The sequence below is a fragment of the Lepidochelys kempii genome, chromosome 7 (assembly GCF_965140285.1).
Source record: "Lepidochelys kempii isolate rLepKem1 chromosome 7, rLepKem1.hap1, whole genome shotgun sequence".
Lineage (NCBI taxonomy): Eukaryota > Metazoa > Chordata > Testudines > Cheloniidae > Lepidochelys > Lepidochelys kempii.
The window spans coordinates 113,515,120-113,537,237 of record NC_136386.1 but is presented as its reverse complement, the minus strand read 5'-3'; the positions used below and the strand labels follow the sequence as shown (position 1 = coordinate 113,537,237).

General features: G+C 46.2%; 1 protein-coding gene across 3 annotated transcripts in view; it reads right to left on the bottom strand.

Moving 5' to 3' along the window:
• Positions 1-21,658, bottom strand: part of AFAP1L2 (actin filament associated protein 1 like 2) — a 121,374-nt gene extending 99,716 nt beyond the window's left edge. For all 3 annotated transcript variants that reach the window (XM_073354295.2, XM_073354297.2, XM_073354298.2), the window contains exon 1: positions 21,350-21,658. In XM_073354295.2, the coding sequence (XP_073210396.1) occupies positions 21,350-21,365 (16 nt within the window). In that variant the 5' untranslated portion in view covers positions 21,366-21,658. The remainder of the gene's footprint in view (positions 1-21,349) is intronic.
• Between the last annotated feature and the right edge of the window lie 460 nt (positions 21,659-22,118).

The window sequence follows — 22,118 nt, the reverse complement described above, 5'->3', positions numbered from 1 at the left end:
TAAGAGAATTCAAACTTAACAATTATGCAGTAGAATTTTCATTTTATTTCCTTTCCCTAACTCTCACTCCCATTTCTAGAAATAACCGCCTTGTCTATACTAGCTAGACTACAACAGTTTAACGAAGGATTTGAAAACTAGAGCAATTTTTAAATTGATCTTGAGCAAATCCCTAATGTAAACATGCTTAAGCCAACTTAAGCCCCACTTAAATCTGCTTAGCTTCATCTATAGGTTACTGATTTAAGCTGAGTAACATAAGCAGGGGTAAATACCTCCATGATGGCCATGATTTTGGCCCATACTGGTCACTGACCCAGGGACCTCTGGTGCTAAAAGGGAGAACCAGGTCCTGCAATTCTAAAAGGGAGAGTCTCTATAGCTTGACCCAGGCTCTGACACTGGGATCTGTAACCGCCTCATGTCCTCCTTGGATCGGGCACAGAGGAGGAACTTGTAACACCTGCTAACCAGCAAGTTGCACATCTATATCAGAGGTTTGCACCACGTTAACTAGATAAATTTTTCGATCAATTTAGTTAAACTGGTGCAACTTTATTAGTACAGACCAGGCCACGGAATCCAACGTTTATACCATATGGAGGCGAACGGAATCCAAACCTGGCTCCCAGAGGTTATTACAGTTATGACAGGGGTCTGAATCAGTTAGTGTCTATACAGTATTCCACGGGCGTGGCCTTCACCAAGTGGAAGATGCCACTGTGCATCATTAGGTTATCGTGTCTTCATTAAGTGAACTGGACTGAACAGCAATCACAAGATTACCAGCTGCAGGAGAATAAAACTGCCATGGGTTTAAAACAAGGGAGGTAAATAAGCAACACTCGAAACTGAATAAACCAAATGACTAAAGCAGGGGAATTCAAATGGAGGTGGAAATATATCAAATCATAGAAACAAGAGGCTGAGTGAGAATCTTAGTTGCGCAATTCAACCTGTTACGGTGTTAGGAAAGCAAGGGCGTTACATATACGGAAAGTGCAAGAAGTTATGATCCACACAGACTAGGTCTCCGCTGCAAAAAATAGCTGTATTTTTAACTGGAGACAGCTATAGCGAATGAAATCCTAGTGGAGACCAGGCACAGGTAGCTTTTTGCACTGATGTAGCTAGTCAAGGTCTATTCCACACACCCCTTCTGGGATTTACCTCAGCCATGAGAGGCAAGGTAAAATCTACAGAGGCACAATGTACTACTGCCCGTTACCCAAAGCCCTGGAATCCAATTCTTCTTCATAGTCTTCTTCCTATGCACGGCTTTATCGTTGTTCATTAGCTGCCACAATAGAATTATCCCGTAACAGCTATGGAGTGTTACACTGTAATCTGTCCTCTCTGGCTGACTGGATTTGCCCTAAGGCAACAACAATGCCTCTACCTTTTAAGGAGAATGACAATAAAAGCAACAGGAATACGTGGTTGAGAAATTGAAAGTGGAAGGAAGCTTGGGTGAAAGTGATCATGAAATGGTAAAGTTTGTGATTCTAAGAAATGGAAGGAGGGAAGAACAGCACAATAAAGATAATAGATTTCAAGAAGGCAGACTTTAGCAAACTTGGGGAGTTGGTAGGTAAGATCCCATGGGAAGCAAGTCTAAGTTGGGGGGATCAGTTCAAGAAAGTTGTCAGACATTATTAAGGGCACAAGAGCCAAGTATCCCACTGCATAGGAAAGATAGGAAATGTATGGCAAGAGGCCACCCTGGCTTAACCAGGAGATCTTCAATGGTCTGAAACTCAAAAAAAGAGTCCTACAAAAAGTGAAAACTAAAAGGATGAGTATAAACTCATAACAGAGCCATTGGCCATTATCTTTGAAAACTCGTGGCAAATGGGGGAAGTCCCGGATGACTGGAAAAAGGTTAATGTAGTGCCAATCTTTAAAAAAGGGAAGAAGGAGGATCCTGGGAACTACAGGCCAGTCAGCCTCACCTCAGTCCCCGGAAAAATCATGGAGCAGGTCCTCAAAGAATCAATATGAGAGGAAAGTGATCAGGAACAGTCAGCATGGATTCACCAAGGGAAGGTCATGCCTGACTAATCTAATCGCCTTCTATGATGAGATTACTGCTTCTGTGGATGAAGGGAAAGCAGTGGATGTATTGTTTCTTGACTTTAGCAAAGCTTTTGACACCGTCTCCCACAGTATTCTTGTCAGCAAGTTAAAGAAGTATGGGCTGGATGAATGCACTATAAGGTGGGTAGAAAGTTGGCTAGATTGTCGGGCTCAAAGGGTAGCGATCAATGGCTCCATGTCTAGTTGGCAGCCGGTGTCAAGTGGAGTGCCCCAGGGGTTGGTCCTGGGGCCGGTTTTGTTCAATATCTTCATAAATGATCTGGAGGATGGTGTGGATTGCACTCTCAGCAAATTTGCGGATGATACTAAACTGGGAGGAGTGGTAGATATGCTGGAGGGCAGGGATAGGATACAGAGGGACCTAGACAAATTGGAGGATTGGGCCAAAAGAAATCTGATGAGGTTCAATAAAGATAAGTGCAGGATCCTGCACTTAGGACGGAAGAACCCAATACACAGCTACAGACTAGGGACCAAATGGCTAGGCAGCAGTTCTACGGAAAAGGACCTAGGGGTGACAGTGGACGAGAAGCTGGATATGAGTCAGCAGTGTGCCCTTGTTGCCAAGAAGGCCAATGGCATTTTGGGATGTATAAGTAGGGGCATAGCCAGCAGATCGAGGGACGTGATCGTCCCCCTCTATTCAACATTGGTGAGGCCTCATCTGGAGTACTGTGTCCAGTTTTGGGCCCCACGCTACAAGAAGGATGTGGATAAATTGGAGAGAGTCCAGCGAAGGGCAACAAAAATGCTTAGGGGTCTGGAACACATGACTTATGAGGAGAGGCTGACGGAACTGGGTTTGTTTAGTCTGCAGAAGAGAAGAATGAGGGGGGATTTGATAGCTGCTTTCAACTACCTGAGAGGTGGTTCCAGAGAGGATGGTTCTAGACTATTGTCAGTGGTAGAAGAGGACAGGACAAGGAGTAATGGTCTCAAGTTGCAGTGGGGGAGGTTTAGGTTGGATATTAGGAAAAACTTTTTCACTAGGAGGGTGGTGAAACACTGGAATGCGTTACCTAGGGAGGTGGTAGAATCTCCTTCCTTAGAAGTTTTTAAGGTCAGGCTTGACAAATCCCTGGCTGGGATGATTTAATTGGGGATTGGTCCTGCTTTGAGCAGGGGGTTAGACTAGATGACCTCCTGAGGTCCCTTCTAACCCTGATATTCTATGATTCTATGAAACAAATAACACAAGTATGTAGGGACAAAATTAGAAAGGCCTAGGCACAAAACAAGATTAAACTGGCTAGAGACATAAAGGGTATGTGACCATAATTGCTGGAGGGGCCTCACTGAGATTGCTCAATCAGGGCAAACTGCAAAGAATGGGGCAGACGATTCCCAAAACTGGTGGTTTATTTTAATACTTAGATTCAGCAACAAACAGTGTCTGCAACACCTTACTAGTTACCCAGAAGCCAAAAACACAGCTCCCCTAAAGTAATCCAGTCCTGGGCTCCCACTCAGACAGCCAAATCCAATATTGTGAGGATTACTTAAAATCTTATTTACCATATATAAATTTCTATCAATCACAAGAGATTGGACACACTACCCACCAAGTCAATGATTATTTCAGATTTATCCAAATACATGCTTATAGTCAATTCTTATTAATTAATCTAAGATTTATTATAAAAGAAAAGAAGGTGAGTACTACGGTTAAAGACTATACATACAGATATGAATAAAGTTCTTAGGTCAGCTTCATAGCAGAGATGATGAGCTGTTGAGTTGTCAAAAGTTCACCCAGAATCAATTCTATAGGTTATAGTCCAATAGGCAGTCCATGTGTAGAGTCTGTTTAAATTCTTCCATGAGAAATTGCAGGGTAATCCAGAATGGAGCTGGAGACCTCAGTCTTACAATTTAAACTTTCCCTGACAAAGTTCAAGCAGATCTGAGATGGTAAGCATCAGGCCCTAGAGTTCTTTTATAGATCTCTGGCAGGCTACGATAGCCTCTTGACAGAAGATAACACAGTAGGCATTCCTTGGATGAAGAATAGGTAATATACATTGTTGCTTTGAAGTAAACCTCCTATTTCCTAGGCACACACTGGTAACTAGCTGCATCCATTAGCATAAGGTAATTAACTACTCTAGCAGTTCATAGACAGTTTACTACAAACTTCAAAGAGAAATACAGACAGTGATATTATTACATCCAAGTTTCATCTAAATGCTAATATTCCCTTTTGATCTCTGCATCAATAGAATATAGGAACAGACAGGAACTGAAGTTTAGCATATACAGGCTAATCTGGTTACACTGTTAATATCTAACAATATATAGGTGTAAACAGACAAACAATTAGTATTTACTTCTAGTTCTCTAACAATATAGGTTTACATTTCAGAGGATTTAGTCCACTTACATGGCTTTGATAACTATCTATAAGAAATAGCCCTGTTTATCATTTATGTTTCATGGGAGAATTCTGTGCCACTGCGCAATGCAGAATTTGGCAGAAATTAATGCGTTCGCAGAATTTCCTTTCCCACACTGAAACTGGCTGCAGTGCTGCTGGCCACCATTGGGGGCTGCTAGACCCGGCAGAGCCCAGCTTGCACATAGACGATGCTGCAGGGGGGGAGGGAGAGGAAGCTAAAGGATTCCCAGCAGCTGCAGTTCCCCGCACACCCCGAGGGAAGGGGACAGCGACGTGCAGGAAACTCCACACAAGCCTGGGATCCAGCATCAGGCTGTTCATCCCTCTTGATCCCTGGGCTCTGAGGGCTAGGGGAATGGCTGTCTGGGCTGGAGGGGCACAGCTGGGCTCTAGGGGATAGGAGGATGGGTGTGTGCACTGTGGGGGCCCCATGCCTGGGCTTTGGTGGGAAGGGGATGTGGGTATCTGGGCAAAGGGGAAGGGGAATGTGGCTGGGCTCTGGAAGAGTGTACCTGGGCCAGGGGCCCCCATGGGAGGGAGGGGATGTGGGTATCTGGGCAGGGGGGCCCCCTGTGGCTGGGCTTCAGGGGGAGGGTCAGGGCTGGTGTAACCACTAGGCAAACTAGGCAACCACGTAGGGCGCCAAGATTTGGGGGCACCAAAAAGCGGTGTCCCAAATTATTTTTTACACTATTGCTTAGGGGCAGGTACCTGTCAGTCTCCAGCGCTTGGGCCACACCAGGGCCAGCAGCCTCTTCACCTCAGAGTCTCCCCCGCTTCCCAGGGGGCCATTTCTCCTCTCAGGCTCCCTGGCCGCTGCCACCATGGCCGCCCAGGAGGACACGGGCAGGGGGCGCTGCCGCGGAGGAGACGCAAGGGGCCGGGCTCGGCTGGGGATCTGCACCTGCCGGCTGAGAGCAGGAACCAGGCACCACTCGGGGGGAGCCGGGTGGCCCGCGCCCAGTGAGACTGCAGCCTTCACAGCAGCAGGGGCAGGCAGGGAGAGTAGGCGCCCTGGGCTACTGCATGCATCCAGTGAAGTGAAGTGAGCTATAGCTCACGAAAGCTTATGCTCAAATAAATTGGTTAGTCTCTAAGGTGCCACAAGTCCTCCTTTTCTTTTTGCGGCTACAGACTAACACGGCTACTACTCTGAAACTTGTCATAGGGGTTTCTGTAACTCTCTACTCCTGGGGGAATTTTTTGTGTGTGTTTGTATTGTTACAGACATATTTGCAGACAGGTATTATGAAATAAAACTACCAAAAATAATTGAAACTGACATGATCATGTACTGTTATTTTGACAAATAAAATTTGCAGAATTTTAAAATAATGTGCACAAAAATTTTATTTTTTTTTGCTGCAGAATTCCCCCAGGAGTAATTATTTATATACTTTTCTAATATGTTCCTAAAGGTTGATTTCAGGTCACTTAGCCTGCTGGTTGCTTAGCTCTCACTGGCTCAGTGTCACGGGGTAACAAGAAAACATTCTACAAATACATTAGAAGTAAGAGAAAGACCAAGAAGAGGGTAGGCCCATTACTCAATAAGAGGGGGGTGGAGAGGAAAACAACAACAGAAAATGTGGAAATGGCAGAAGTGGCAAATGATGTTTTTCTTTCAGTCTTTACCAAAAAGTTTAGTAGTGACTGGACATCTGAATGCTAGTGAAAATGAGGTAAAATCAGAAGTTAAAACAGGGAAAGAACGAGATAAAAATTACTTAGACAAGTTAGAAGTCTTCAAGTCACCAGGGCCTGATGAAATACATCCTAGAATACTCAAGGAGCTGACTGAAGGGATATCTGAGCCATTAGTGATTATCGTTGAAAAGTCATGGAAGACGAAAGAGATTCAAAGGAATGGAAAAGGGCAAATGTAGTGCCAATCTATAAAAAGGGGGATAAGACAACCAGGAGAACTACAGTCAACTTAACTTCTGTATCTGGAGAGATAATGGAGCAAATAATTAAGCAATCCATTTGCAGACACCTAGAAGATAATAAGGTGGTAAGTAACAGTCAGCATGGATTTGTCAAGAAAAAAAATGTCAAACTAACCTAAGAGCTTTCTTTGACAGGGTAACAAGCCTTGGGGGGGGGGGGGGGAGGGGGGGAGGAAAGGGAAGCAGTAGATGTTGTATGTCTTGCCTTTAGTAAGGCTTTTGATATTGTCTCGCTTGACCTTCTCATAAACAAACTAAGGAAATAGAACCTAGATGGAGCTACTATAAAGCTGGGTGTATAACTCGTTGGAAAATTGTTCCCAGAGAGTAATCATCAGTGGTTCACAGTCAGGCAGGAAGGGCAAAACAAGTGGGGACCCACAGGGATCAACTGTGGGTCTGGTTCTGTTCAACATCTTCATCAATGATTTAGATAATGGCATAGAAAGTACACTTATAAGGTTTGCAGACGATACCAAGCTGTGAGGGGTTGCAAGTGTTTTGGAGGACAGGATTAAAATTCAAAATTATCTGAACAAATGGAGGAAATGGTCTGAAGAAAATAGGATGAAATTCAACAAGGACAAATGCAAAGTACTCCACTTAGGAAGCTGCACACATACAAAATGGGAAACGACTGCCTACGAAGAAATGACGTGGAAAGGGATCTGGAGTCATAGTAGACCACAAACCAAATAAGTCAACAATGTAACGCTGTTGCAAACAAAAATGAACATCATTCTGGGATGTATTAGCAGGACTGTTGTAAGCAAGACACAAGAAATAATTCTTCTGCTCTACTCTGGGCTAATTAGGCGTCAACTACAGTAGTGTGTCCAGTTCTGGGTGCCACATTTCAGGAAAGATGTGGACAAAATGCAGAAAGTCTAGAGAAGAGCAACAAAAATGATGAAAGGTCTAGAAAACATGACATATAAGGGAAGTTTGAAAAAAACTGGGTTTGTTTAGTCTGGAGAAGAGAAGACTGAGGGGGACATGATAACAGTTTTCACGTACATAAAAGGTTGTTACAAGGAGGATCGAGGAAAATTGTTCTTCTTAACCTCTGAGGATAGGACAAGAAGCAATGGGCCTAAATTGCAGCAAGGGAGGTTTAGGTTGGACATTAGGAAAAACTTCCTAACTGTCAGTGTAGTTAAGCACTGGAACAAATTGCCTAGGGAGGTTGTGGAATCTCCATCACTGGAGATTTTTAAGAGCAGGTTAGACACCTGTTAGGAATGGTCTAGATAATAGTTAGTCCTGCCATCAGTGCAAGGGACTGGACTAGATGACCTCTCGCGGTCCTTCCAGTCCTAGGATCCTATGTTGGTAAAAATACTGGACAACAGACCTATATACCTTCTTATGAGATGCACATGTTCTTTAATCTGCTCCATGGAAAGTGAAATTACGGAGACATTAGTAGTGACTCCAAAGTTAAGATTGCAACAAGATTTGGATACATATATCCATATCCTTAGCCAGTGTAAATCAGTGAAGCTCCATTGACATCTGACCCTGTGCCTGCTTTATATAGTTATGCAGATAGTGTCACTGGTTTTTAAAAGCAGCCTCCATTCTTGTATTTACAATTTTATGGCTGCAATGAGTTGCAGTTGCAAATTTTGCACATGCTGTTATGCACAAACTGCCTGTGGATACCAAGTGGCTTCTGATTTTATTTACCCTGAGTACCTACAATGCACATATCATTTACAATAGGCATGGTAATGTTGGAAGTTTGAGTTGTCTGGCATGGAGGCCAACTAGACAGGTCAGCCATGTTCAGTGGTTTGTCTCAATACTAAGTGAAACAAATGAGTTGCTGGAATGTTGCAGAGCTTCAGCAAGAAAACTCCAAGTTGCAAACTTGCTTGTGGAGAAACATACAGTTTAAATCCACCAGTGACATGGCATAAGCTTGCATAACAAAGGTCAGGATCCCTGTCAGCCAACTGTTTCCTCCTGAGTCTTAATGGTGGGTGATTTTAGCTCAAAGATATGTTCTTGGATATATGCACGTATCGGGACAGAGAAGTCTGCACATGTACATTCCACGCACACCTGAAGGAGTTAGTTACCTGTGTGAAAGCAGGATCGGAAGGATGGGGACCCCAGTACGCTAATTTTTTACCACCGCCGCCAAAGCCTGCTCTCCATTTTCTAACTATGACCTGGTCTACACTTAAAAGTTAGGTTGATGTAACTATGGCACTCAGGGGTGTGAAAAACTGCCCACCTAACCCTCCATGTAGAATGCTTCGGTCAACCTAGCTACTGTAGCTCAGGGAGGTAGAGTTCCCACAGCAATGGAAAAACCTCTTTGAGAATTTTCCAGATCAGACTCCTCTCTAGTTAAGAGTGGATCTGTTTCTGCTGATATATTATGGATCAAATTTTCAAAAGCCCTTAAGTGATTTAGAAGCCTAAATCTCATTTTCAAGTGACTAATCTCTTAGATACTTTTGCAAATTTGACCCTATATCTTCTCCATTTTGGGGGACTGACTTCTTTTATCGCACCAAAATCTCCCTATAATCTTTGGGGAAATTTTGGAATCTGTGATAAGAAACTGTGACAAGAAACCCAAAAGCTGAATTGCCAACAAGACTTGAAAATATTTCCCTTCATTTATAAGAATCATGCTATGCATATCCAAAAACATCAACACAACGGGATGGGGGGAAATCACCCATAAGCAGTAGACTGTTTCATTTGAGAAAAAAAATACATTGGCTTTTCTTAAATCACAAGTGGCACAATATATATGTTATGTGGGAGTCACAGTCTGATCCTATACTAGTAGGATATTTGTCTTCAGTTATAAACAGCTCTGTCTGGAAATAATGTTGCCATACACCAGAGCATTAGATGTGCTTTCCATGGAATTTTGCCTACGAAGAAGGCAATAGGTCAGTGGGAAAAAAGTATTTTAGTGAAAGTTACCCTTCATATTTGGAACTTTAGACCAAACAATTGCCATTTTCTCATGCTTTCCCCTGCATGATTTCAAACATATCCCCAGCTGCTGATATCCAATGGGGTCTATATTTCCACAGCTAAACTGTTTCACCACGTTCTAGTCTGCAGGCAGTAAGTCAGGCTCTCCTTGCCAGCTGCAATTACCCATGCTTGCCTTTCCTTTAGTAACAGCTGTTCTCACTGATTTTGGCCCACCCGCCACATTTACTAAACAATGCCAATCATTAGCATTACCATTTGTTTCTGGAGACATCCAGCTTCATTTACTTTCAGTCGTAGTCAGTCATGCCCTCTTCTGAGCTGCGGCTGCTGCAGAAACAGCAGTACAGATTCCCAGCTAAAGCTCAGGACCAGAAAGATGACAGGGAGTGGGGTGGATGATTTATAACAGGGGGAAAGTGGATCAGAATGGCTCCTCACCCAACCCTCCTCCCACTGTATGTCTACACTGCAATTAGACATCGGTGGTTGGCCCGGGCTAAGGGGCTAGTACTAAGGATCTGTTTAATTGTGGTATAGACATTTGGGTCTGAGTCCCTTGCACCTCACAAGGTTCTAAAGCCCAGGTTCCAGCCTGAGCCCAAACATCTACAGCAAAATTAAACAGCCCTTTAGTCTGAGCCCTGTGAGTCCAAGCCAGCTGGCACAGGCCACCTGTGGGTTTTTAACTGCAGTGTAGACATAACTCAGTGTCCAGAAATCCCCCCTCTCTTCCTGGCCCAGTGAAATGGCCACCTCTAAACCCTAGCAGCCTGGCCATGCACCACGGATTCATTTATTTAGCCTTCAGAACACCTCACCTTCACTCAGGGCTCTTACAGCAATTTAAATGTATAAGGCAAAGTGTAAAATCCACAAGGCACATGGACAGACTCCACATTGAACTGCCTAGACCACACTGACTGTGATAGCCACCCCTCTTACCACATTCACACCCCTGCGCATTCCAGCTTCATCAGCTTGTGCAGGTTTTATCGCACACTCTTTGGTGTTTTTCTTAAAGCTCCAGCTCCTGGAGCCCTGTGATTGTGAGAGACTGTCAGCTTTCATTTAAAAAAACAAAAGTTAGTTTCTGGCCAGTCTTGAGATTTTTGGGAGGCCTGACTCATGACTGTTGAACACCTGGGGCTGGCAATACAGCGGCGGCCCCCACAGATGAGCTTTGCAGCATGCCACAAGCAGGGTCAGTCTGGTCCACCAGAGTATCAGGAAGTCTCCCAGGAGGTCTTTGTTTTTTTAAAGTTTGGCTGGCTGGGGCAAACACCATTCTCCTCTGTGGGATTTAAGGAGAAGCATGTGCACAGAGACAGACCTCCTCAGCCCACTCCTCTCCCTCACAGGGCCCTGCCATTCCCTCCTCCTGAGGCGTGGAGAAAGGGAGGATTGAAGATCATCCCCTTGATGTCCTGCTATGTGTATGGAAACCCTCCCAAAGCAGGAGGATGGTCCATTGGCTCAGGCATTCCCTCAGCATCAGGGGGTTCAGTTCTTTGCTCCACCACGGTGCTTGATCCCAGGCAAGTGTCTTCGCTTGAAATCTTGCCCCACTGAAGTCAATGAGAAATTTTGCCAACAACTGGGGGGGAGGTTAAACGGGACGACAGGATTTCACCTGTAGTCTCTCAACCTCAGGTTTCCTAGCTGTAAAATGGGATAACACCACTGCCCTGTCCTGCCTCACTGCAGTGTTGTGAGGCTAAATACAATTAAAGATGGGGGGGCCCCTCAGGTACAATGGTAATGGGGGCCAGATAAGCACCTAAGAGAGACAGAAATGCCTCTCCCTGTGTGAAAACTACAAACTGTCACTGTTATAATATAAAACTAGCATGATCCTAAGACTTGGATCTGCACTTTCCTAGAATTCAAATGTGTTTGCTCAAGTGTTTCAGTCTGGCCCATTTCTATATGGAACCCATTCTCCTGAGTCTTAACAAGGTGCTTATGTGTGCACACTCACCACAGAGATGCACAGAGACCTACTAGGACCAGAAAAATAAAACACAGTTTGCAAATAAACGAGTGTCACATCATTAAGCTTCCTCAGCCACTGGCAAACTTACTGTGCTCGTCTGTCCTACTTGTTGGTCTGGGATATAAGATGTGATTACAACAGTCTAAACCAAGCAAATAAGCTCAGGGTGAGGAGCCTGCTTGAATATTGAAGGAAGTAACTTCACTCTGCAGGGTTACAGTCACACATAAGAACACTCAGCCTCGTTCAAACATATCTACGTTTTGCCTAGTTTTTATTTCCTGCACATCTAACAGCTGCCACATGTTTTCTTGACAGGTTTCAGAGTAGCAGGCGTGTTAGTCTGTATTCGCAAAAAGAAAAGGAGTACTTGTGGCACCTTAGAGACTAACAAATTTATTTGAGCATAAGCTTTCATGAGCTACAGCTCACTTCATCAGATGCATTCCATGAAGTGAGCTGTAGCTCACGAAAGCTTATGCTGAAATAAATTTGGTAGTCTCTAAGATGCCACAAGTACTCCTTTTCTTTTTGCGAACACAGACTAACACAGCTGCTACTCTGAAACCTACCTTAAAGTGGTAGATTGAAAGAGCTTAATCTATTTATCTTAAACAGATGGCTAAAGGGTAACTTGATCACAGTATATAAGTACCAACATAGAGAACAAATATTTAATAATGGAGTCTTCTGTGACATTGCACTCCATAATGTTTTATGGAAACAAGTTTATGAGTGTAAATATGATCTAACTGGAATATGTTTTATGCAAAACGTCTCTTGTAAGGTATCATTACAAAGCTTATAATCACCTGAGTGTGTTCATCCTATTTGTATGAATGTATCATTCTTGTATCTGAAACTAGGAATAAGAAATATAACTCTGAGGTCCTACTGAATTATGCAAAATGTGGGCCATTAATGGTGGTTTGGAATCTTGATGGCTCCCATTAACCAGGACAATTGGTTGTAAATGTTTCTGTTTAACTGTAAGCCTTTCTGTATACCTGTGTGCCAGCGAGTGGGTAATGAAGTCTTACAATGAGATGTGATCATTTCACCTGAACTGGAATGCATCTGAAACCTGGTGCTTTTCCATTGAGAAGGAGGGGTGGAGTCCCAGAGAGATAAAGGATTCCGGCCTTGTGCCAAAGCTATAAAAGGGGGTGGAACAGAACAAAGGGGGCTGCCAGTCATGAGAAATCCCCGAGTTACTAACAAGGTCTGTACCAGGGGAAAGGATTGGGCCCAGAGTAGGAAGGAGTCTAGTCTGTGAAAGAAGCTTATTGGAACATCTCTGAGGGTGAGATTTACCTGTAGTCAGTTTCTTAATGTATTAGACTTAGACTTGCGTGTTTTGTATTATTTTGCTTGGTAACTTACTTTGTTCTGTCTGTTATTACTTGAAACCACTTAGATCCTACTTTTTATACTTAAAAAAATCACTTTTGTTTATTAATTAACCCAGAGTAAGTGATTAATATCTGGGGGAGCAAACAGCTGTGCAGCTCTCTCTCTATCAGTGTTATAGAGGGCGGACAATTTATGAGTTTACCCTGTATAAGCTTTATACAGAGTAAAATGGATTTATTTGGGGTTTGGAGCCCATTGGGAGCTGGGCATCTGAGTGCTGGAGATAGGTGATCTGCTGAGCAGTTTTTGGTTAAAGTCTGCAGCTCTGGGGCATGGACCAGACCTGGGTCTGTGTTGCAGCAGACTAGCATGTCTGGCTCAACAAGGCAGGGTTCTGGAGCCCCAACCTGGCAGGGAAAACAGGCTCAGAGGTAATCTCAGCACATCAAGTGACTGTCCCAAGGAGGATTCTGTGACCGAACCCATCCCATCTTCAGTCTAGCAGAGAAGGTATAACACGATCCAATGGCTGGAAGTTGAAGCTAGACTATTTCAGAATGGGAAATAAAACCTACATTTTTAACAGTGAGGGTAATTAACCATTAGAACAATTTACCATGGGTCATGGTGGACTCTCCATCACTGGAAATTTTTAAAATCAAAACTGGATGTTTTTCTAAAAAAATCTGCTCTAGGAATTATTTTGGGGAAGTTTATAACAAACGGTCAGACTAGATTATCACAACAGTGCCTGCTGGCCTCGGAATCCATAGAACACAGAGAGACGCATCCACAAGTAGCAAACTACAGGATCCTCCGGTGCTCTGTTGAGGCTAGAGATGCATCTATGCTAGAAGAGAGACAGCAATAATGATCTAGTCTGGGTGACTGTGTGTAGGATGGGATTTGGCTTGAGAGTGGCTGCTATGGATCTATTATTGAGTTGGGTTGTGGTTTTGGAAGCCATTCACAACAACCAAAAAGGGTTTCTTCTTTTGGATCCCCACTGAGTAAATCCAGCCTACTCCCAGCAGTGGCATCCTCTGCTCCCTCCACAAACACCCACACGGGTCACTTCCATAACAGGACAGGCATGTTACATGGAGGACAGCCATTTGTCATCTATATATTTTCCAACAGATGTTAAATGAGGTAGCTGTTACAGGAGAGGATGTAGGGTTTAACTAGGATGTAGGGTTTAACTAGAGTAAAGCATGTTGTCCCGTTTTAACTCTAGTTCAGAGATTGCCAATTAGATCAAGTTAACTAACAACTGCAAACATTATCCTTGGCTGAGTTCTAGATTACGCCACCACCACTTGTGGAGCCTGTAGACTGGAATTTAGAATCATATTCGTTAACTCAACATGATCGCCCATGAACTTGAGTTAGATAAGGGCCACAAACTCTAGTCTAGATATGTAAGAGTCAGAACTCTCCAGTTTTATTCCCAGCTCTGCCTTGCTATTTAACCCTGGGCACATCACTTAACTTTTCTGTGCTTTGATTATGTCTACTCATAGCTCTAAGGCCTTGTCTTCACTAGACAAGGCAAGCTGTTGGTTTAACATGTGTTAGCTGGTCAGGGTAAACCCTTAGCTACATCTAGATGTTAAAATACCCCTTTTCCTGCGAGTGTAGATACAGCTTAACTGGGCACAGTACAACATATCTAGCCTGCAGGAGCGTTGCAAAACCCTGGGCACATCACTTAACTTTTCTGTGCTTTGATTATGTCTACTCATAGCTCTAAGGCCTTGTCTTCACTAGACAAGGCAAGCTGTTGGTTTAACATGTGTTAGCTGGTCAGGGTAAACCCTTAGCTACATTTAGATGTTAAAATACCCCTTTTCCTGCAAGTGTAGATACAGCTTAACTGGGCACAGTACAACATATCTAGCCTGCAGGAGCGTTGCAAGACCTCCTTGATGTATGCAAAATGCTTGGAGATCTTCAGATGAAAAGAAATGCAGTTTGCCAACTTCTTCCAGCCCAAACAGCCAAGAACAAGGGGAGCCCCACCTATCCTTCTCTAAAAGATCTGATTAGAAATCATGCTTCAGTTGGAGTATATGGGTTCGGTAGTTCTAAAAAAAAAAAACTTATCTTGTCAATGCCAATACATTGCCAAGGCACTGATGGATGTACCTCGTCCTCCACCCAACACATTTCCTCTTTCCTTTGCAAGCACCTTCTCCCCCACAGTCCCAAATGGGTTAATTTTCCTGCTGCAGCTATTGCCCCACACACAATTTTTGAAACATGCAAAGACTCTTTTTGTCGCTGTGCTTTAAGAGAGATGAGATGCTTTCAGATTAAAATCAGGCACTGCTGAAAGGTGTCTCTGAGGGGAGATCCTGCTTCGAAGTCTTCACAGCATTAGTTGAGTCAGGGGTATGTTCTACTTAAGAAACTTGCAGCTTCATTCTCAGAGGCTGGGGAGACGAAGGATAAAAGATTTCAGGAAGGCAGGTAAGGGAACCCTCTATAATCTCAGTTTTATCCTGGACAGAGCCCGCTGCTGATTATTGAAGGCAAATCATGAGTCTCCATCCTGCTATGGAGACCCCTTCTCAGGTTTATACCCCGCATGGACCCTCTCTGCAGCCCTCCTAGCAGGATTTCTATGACAAGGTCACTAAGGCTTGGGAAGGAGGTGGGATATCTCTTCTTGAGAACGTGTTACAACATCATTAAGAGGCCTTAAAGAAACAGTTTCAGAGTAACAGCCGTGTTAGTCTGTATTCGCAAAAAGAAAAGGAGGACTTGTGGCACCTTAGAGACTAACCAATTTATTAGAGCATAAGCTTTCGTGAGCTACAGCTCACTTCTTCAGATGCATATCGTGGAAGATATGCATATGCATATGCATAGCCTGCTGCAGTTTCCACGATATGCATCTGAAGAAGTGAGCTGTAGCTCACGAAAGCTTATGCTCTAATAAATTGGTTAGTCTCTAAGGTGCCACAAGTCCTCCTTTTCTTTTTTTAAAGAAACAGTGTCCTTCAACAGGTGTCTGGAATAAAACTGGCCCTGCTTCAAGTTAAAAAGAAAAGGCGTTTTCTCTGCTTGGACAGCACGTATGCCCCCCACCCCTTAAGTGATGGGAAGATCTTAAAGTGAAATTCCTTCCCTTGAACTCATAGACCAGGGGTGGGCAAACTTTCTGAGCTGAGGGCCACATCTGGATGGGGAAATTATATGCAGGGCTGGGGCAGGGGGTGCGGGAGGGGGTGCGGGAATGGGCTCAGGGCAAGGGGTTGGGGCAGAGGAGAGGTGTGGGGTGTTTGAGGGGGCTCAGGGAAGGGGGTTGGGGTGCAGGAGGGGTGCGGAGTGCAGGAGGTGGCTCAGGACAGGGGTGCAGACTGCTGGAGGGAGCTCAGGGCAGGGGGTTGGGATGCATGGGGGTGTGGCAAGGGCTCAGGGCAGGGGGTTGGGGTGCACGGGGGTGTGAGGTGTGGCAGGAGGCTCAGGGCAGGGGTTGGAGTGCAGGAGCGCTGCGAGGTGCAGGCAGGGGACTTAGGGCAGGAAGTTGGGGGGCGGGGAGCAAGAGGGGTTCAGGCTCTGACCCGGCACCGCTTACCTAAAGCAGCTCCGGGGGTGGCAGCAGCGCACACTGGGGCCAGGGCAGGCTCCCTGCCTGCCTGCCCTGGCCCGATGCCACGCCGCTCCGGGAAGTGGCTGGAACCACATCTGTGTTGGGGTGGGGGGGGCACAGGGCTCCACAGGCTGCCCTTGCCACACCTCCAGGTACCTCCCCCAAAGCTTCCATTGACTGCAGTTCCCCATTCCTGGCCAATGGGAGCTGCGGGGGGCAGTGCCTGGAGGCAAGGGCAATGCACAGAGCCCCCGCTCCCCTAAGGCCCCAGGGACGTGGTGCCGGCCGCTTCTGAGAGTGGCATGGGGCCTGTGGCACCATGGGGGGCAATCCTATGGGCCGTAGTTTGCCCACCCCTGTCAGAGACTCATAGACTTAAAGGTCAGAAGGGACCATTATGATCATTTAGTCTGACCTCCTGCACAACGCAGGCCCCAGAATCTCACCCACCCACTCCTGTAATAAACCCCTAACCTATGTCTGAGCTACTGAAGTCCTCAAATCACAATTTAAAGACTTCAAGGTGCAGAGAATCCTCCAGCAAGTGACCCATGCCCCACGCTGCACAGGAAGGCGAAAACCCCCCAGGACCTCTGCCAATCTGCCCTGGAGGAAAATTCCTTCCCGAACCCAAATATAGCAATCAGCTAAACTCTGAGCATGTGCGCAGGACTCACCAGTGAGACACCCAGGAAAGAATTCTCTGTAGTAACTCAGATCCCACCCCATCTAAAATCCCATCATAGACCACCGGGCATCTTTACCGCTAACAGGCAAAGATAAATTAAATGCCAAAATTAGGCTATCCCATCATATCATCCCCTCCATAAACTTATCAAGCTTAGTCTTGAAGCCAGGTATGTCTTTTGTCCCCTTGGAAGGCTGTTCCAGAACTTCACTCCTCTGATGGTTAGAAACCTTCGTCTAATTTCAACTCTAAACTTCCCGATGGCCGGTTTATATCCATTTGTTCTTGTGTCCACATTGGTACTGAGCTTAAATAATTCCTCTCCGGTAATTATCCTTCTGATATATTTATAGAGAGCAATCCTATCTCCCCTCCGCCTTCCTTTGGTTAGGCTAAACAAGCCAAGCTCTTTGAGTCCCCTTTCATAAGACAGGTTTTCCATTCTTCAGATCATCTGCATGAAGTGCCCCCTGATAGAGCTGATGGAAGAAAAGATATGAGGATTGGAGATGCAGGTGGTGAAACAATAGTAAATTGGCATTCTGACTGTTCATGCATGTTCATGCATGCAATATGGGAGTGCTACAATTTAGCAGCATTGAAACCAACAAAAAAGGAGTGACATCAAGGACGATGGAACACAGGAGCCTGTCCACTTTTTGCCACAGGCCTGGCCCCTTGCCCCTCCATCTCCCCCCAAGGCCCTGCCCCCAAAAGTTGGAGCCAGCCCAGGTAAGAGCAGCCGGGGGAGCTCGGGCATCTGCGGACCCTCCACTTTTGACAGCAGCCCCAGCCCATGTCCCCACCCCCCGGGCTCCCTGCCCAGGGCAGATGTTGTGCTTTCTGTTCAACACACATGTCCAGAATACATCCCTGCTACTCTTATGGACATATTTTTAAAACACCCAGCACATGGCAGTAGATTAATTAAGATGCAGCCATTGCAATTCTATTTGAATGGAATTGTGCAGGGTGTAGCAAAAAAGTCAATGCAGAATTTGTCTCTTAACATTAACTTTAATGTCATTTCAGTGGTATGTTGAGATAATATCTAGCAATACTTTAAAATGCCTTTTGTGGTCTCAATAAAACCTTGCTGAAAGTATCATATTTCCCATTGCACTAAGTACATATTACTGAATTAGCCAATGTGCTACCATATTCAGAAAATACTCAATGGCAAAACTCTCACTGACTCCAGTAGGGTCAGAAGTTCACCCAGTGTAGCTTATCAGCCTTACCAGTTAACGATGTACAAAATTTTTCATCTTTGCATTTTTGAGAGGTGTGCCAGGGTAACACCAACAGACCCCGGTCGTCGATGGGCAGGATTGAACCTGGGACCTCTGGAACTTAGTGCATGAGCCAAAAGCCAACTGGCTGTTAGCTAAGGCTGTAGAGCAAACTTATTTTATCTCTCTCTCTAAGTGGTCTCAGTACCACTAGATGGGACAGAGCACCACACCCAGTATGTGGGTGACATACCTCCCCTAGCTGAGGAAGCGCATCACGAGCTTCAGAGACTTCCCAGCTGAAATCCCGAACAAGCCCCAACTTGTAACACTGTCAGACCCCGGTCATCGGCGGGCGGGATCGAACAGGGGATCTCTGGAGCTTAGTGCACGAGCCTCTACCCATGAGCTAAAAGCCAACTGGCTCTTAACTAAGTAGAGCAGACTCATTTAACTCTCTCTAGCGGTTTCAGTGCCACTAAATGGAACAGAACACCACACCCAGGAGGTATGTGGGTTACAACAGGTCGGTTAAACCTCATTTAAAATGGGCACAATCACCACAGCTTTGGTGCAGCTACTTCATCCTAATAAAATCTTGTTGCTGTCACACTAACGAGCATCAGTTAAATCAAAAGTCAGGCTGGAACTTGTTGGCTGAGCACAAAATTCCCTGTTACCTCACTAAAACATCCTGAGGGGGCCCAGTGAATAGAGCAACTGCTACGTCTGTTCTGCAGCACAAGCATTTATAGGTTTTCCTTGCAGAGAACAGGCCCGCTCGTCTTTCCAGAGATGGGAGTCTCATATGGAAGCAGGATCAGACCCTAAGTGCCCACTAGTTTAGGGCATTCTCCCTGTTTCCTTGGCCAGAAGGGAGTGGTTGAAGTTGACCAAGTTATGTTTTGCCCAAGGGTTGGGCTACACTTATCCTGGCATAGCTATGCCAGTCAGGGATCTGGCTTTTTCCACACACTAGATGGAACGGAATGGGGGGAGGGATAGCTCAGTGGTTTGAGCATTGGCCTGCTAAACCCAAGGTTGTGAGCTCAATCCTTGAGGGGGCCATTTAGGGATCTGGGGCAAAAACTGGGATTGGTCCTGCTTTCAGCAGGGGGTTGGACTAGATGACCTCCTGAGGTCCCTTCCAACCCTGATATTCTATAGCATAAATTGGTGCTGGTTGCAGGCTGATTTACACCAGCTGGGGGTCTTACCCTGAGATTGTCCTTTCCTAAATAGGGACAGTCAGCAGGTGTGCATAGGCTACAAAGAATTTAAAAACAGGTTGATTCTTCTCTTTGCTCCCTTTGGCTATCCCCAGATGATGTCAGTCAACGGGGTTTGTTGGTTTTTAAGTGGCTGAGGAGCCCCATTTGTGCCTTGCAGATTTTCCACAGAAGTGACAGGTGTAATCTTGAAGGAGACATCGTCGTTGGCTAGTGTTGTGCCCTTTAGAATCATAGAATAGAATATCAGGGTTGGAAGGGACCTCAGGAGGTCATCTAGTCCAACCCCCTGCTCAAAGCAGGGCCTAATCCCCAACTAAAGCATCCCAGCCAGGGCTTTGTCAAGCCTGACCTTTCTTTCCTCTGTTGTGGCTTCTGTTCTCCTCAAAGTGAGCTACACCGGCATCCATCCCTAGTAACCTATTGACTTCCGTGTATTTACACCAGCATAGCAGATCCGATTCTGGTTTCACACTATACAGTACACTACTCAGCAAACCAGAGCAGTAATTAAGAAAAACCCCACTCAGCTCAATAGCAGAACAAAACACCTATTTGGAGACCAGCTGCCATTTCCCCTCCAGCAGCTTGTCCTTCTGAAATAATGCAGCTCATTTGGATGTGCTCCGAATGCCCCCAAGCGCACAGCAGAAGGAAAGGGGGTGGGGGTGGGGGGGTTCTTTCCGCTGCAGAAGCAAAAGGAGGCCGGTCAGCTTTGCCCTCGCTTTGCCATGGCGGAGGCTGGGGATTTCAGCACAGCCAAAGGATTCGCTTTCTGGGGGCCAAGTTCCATTTTTACAGGTCTTTGCCCCTAATCGAGTCCTGTGCTGTGCATTTGGTCAGCCACAGCTGCATTGGATTCGTCAGGCTGATTGTAACTCTGACGCACCCCAACCCAAATCAACAGGCGTCTTTCCACTGGCTTCCCTGGACCAGTGACACCCACCCCCCATCACCCCTCTATTGAAAAACGGGCTTAAACCCGGCCCGCCTCTCTTCCTAGGTCACCTGCAGCAGCAATGTCTTGCAGGGGCATGGAGGGAGGATTTGGCTCCGAAGCAGGAAACCGGCTCAGTGCCCCCCCCAATTGACAGGGACTGCGCCTGTCTGCACTTGCTGCGGTTTCCATTTCGGCTGGACGCCGCCCCAGCTCCCAAAGCAGCAACGAGCCCACCTGAAACCGCCCGGCCCGGCCAGGGGAACTCCGTCTCCCTCACGCTTCCTCCAGCTCCGGCTTGGTTGGGGTTTTGTGTTTTTTTTTTTTTGGCTTGAGTTTTGCCCTATCCCTGAATTTCCCCTCGCTCCTTGTTAATCCGCAGCCCCCCCGCGGTCTCGGGGGGGCATGCAGCGGAGCCCTTGGGGGACACCGCTAAAGGGGGGCACCCCCAAACGGAGCCAGGTCTGAAAAGGTGCCCAAGGCAATGCACACCAGAGCTTCTAGCCTCTTCCCCTAGGGATCCCCCTTTTCCGAGGATCTTGAAACTGCCAGGGCGCCTGGACGGGTAAAACACCAAATCAACCCAAACACGCGCAGCTGCTGGGGTGAGTTCAGTGGAGAAGCCCAAACTGGAATTTCAATCCGAATCCCAGCCGATCATCCGTCTACTACAGCGATCGGAGTCCGCAGCGGAAACCCATCAGCCGCCACCGATCCATGCTGGGAAGGCGGCTCCCAGCAATTGAAAGAAAACGGGGATCGGCTCCCCCAAGCCCCTTTAAACCCATGCAGGGGAGAGGAGAGATCCCTCTGCGGGCGTGTTTCCCCCACAAAACCTCTCCGCTCTCACCCACACAGTAGCACCACCCAGCACCGTCACCCAGGAATAATAAGCACCATTCCTAGCTTACCTTTATATTTTTCCATCTGGCTTGTAGGCAGATCCAGACAAGGGCTAGGTTTTTCGCAGCAGCTCGGGTTTTTTCAGCCTGCCAGATGCCCAAGGATTCCCCCACGAGAAGACGATCGCTTTCCCACCAATCCAGTTATGTATTTCTCTGTCCTAAAGCCACTTCTCAGCCTCTTATTCCGGCTCCAGTCCGTTTCCCTCGCTCCCCTCTCTGAAAGCTCCTCCCTGTGAGCTCACGTACAGCGGCTGTACCCGCCGCTGCGAAAGTAGCTCGTTGCAAAGTTGACTGCAACTCCAGCAGGCGTGTGTCTAAAAGGGGCTGCGTGTGAGAACTCCTCGCTAGCCAGTCCCCGAGTCTGTCACAGCGGCTGCGACTACAGCACACACGTTACAGCCCCTGTGGGTGTAACCGATCTAAGCAAAACTGAGCTACCTTTAAAAACAAACAACAAACCCAGGGCAATAGATGGGTCCTTTTCCATTGTTGTCAAGGGAGGGTGGGGGAGATCAGGGCTGGGAAAAGAGGAAGCTTCAAGTATTATGAACAGTTCCTCTGCCAGAGCAAAGGGCAGCTGGTACAGCAGGGCGCCAGAGACTGCTGATGACTGTCGCTGAAATGTGGTGCCCAGATGAAGGACCAAACTGTTTTATTGCTGTGGACGGTTCCAGATTGGGCAGTGGGAGCCCAGAGCTGAGGGAACCTCCTGCAGGGACTTGGAGACAGGTTCCAAGTTGGTGTACTTGGGCTGCAGCTAACTTATTTTTTTCAG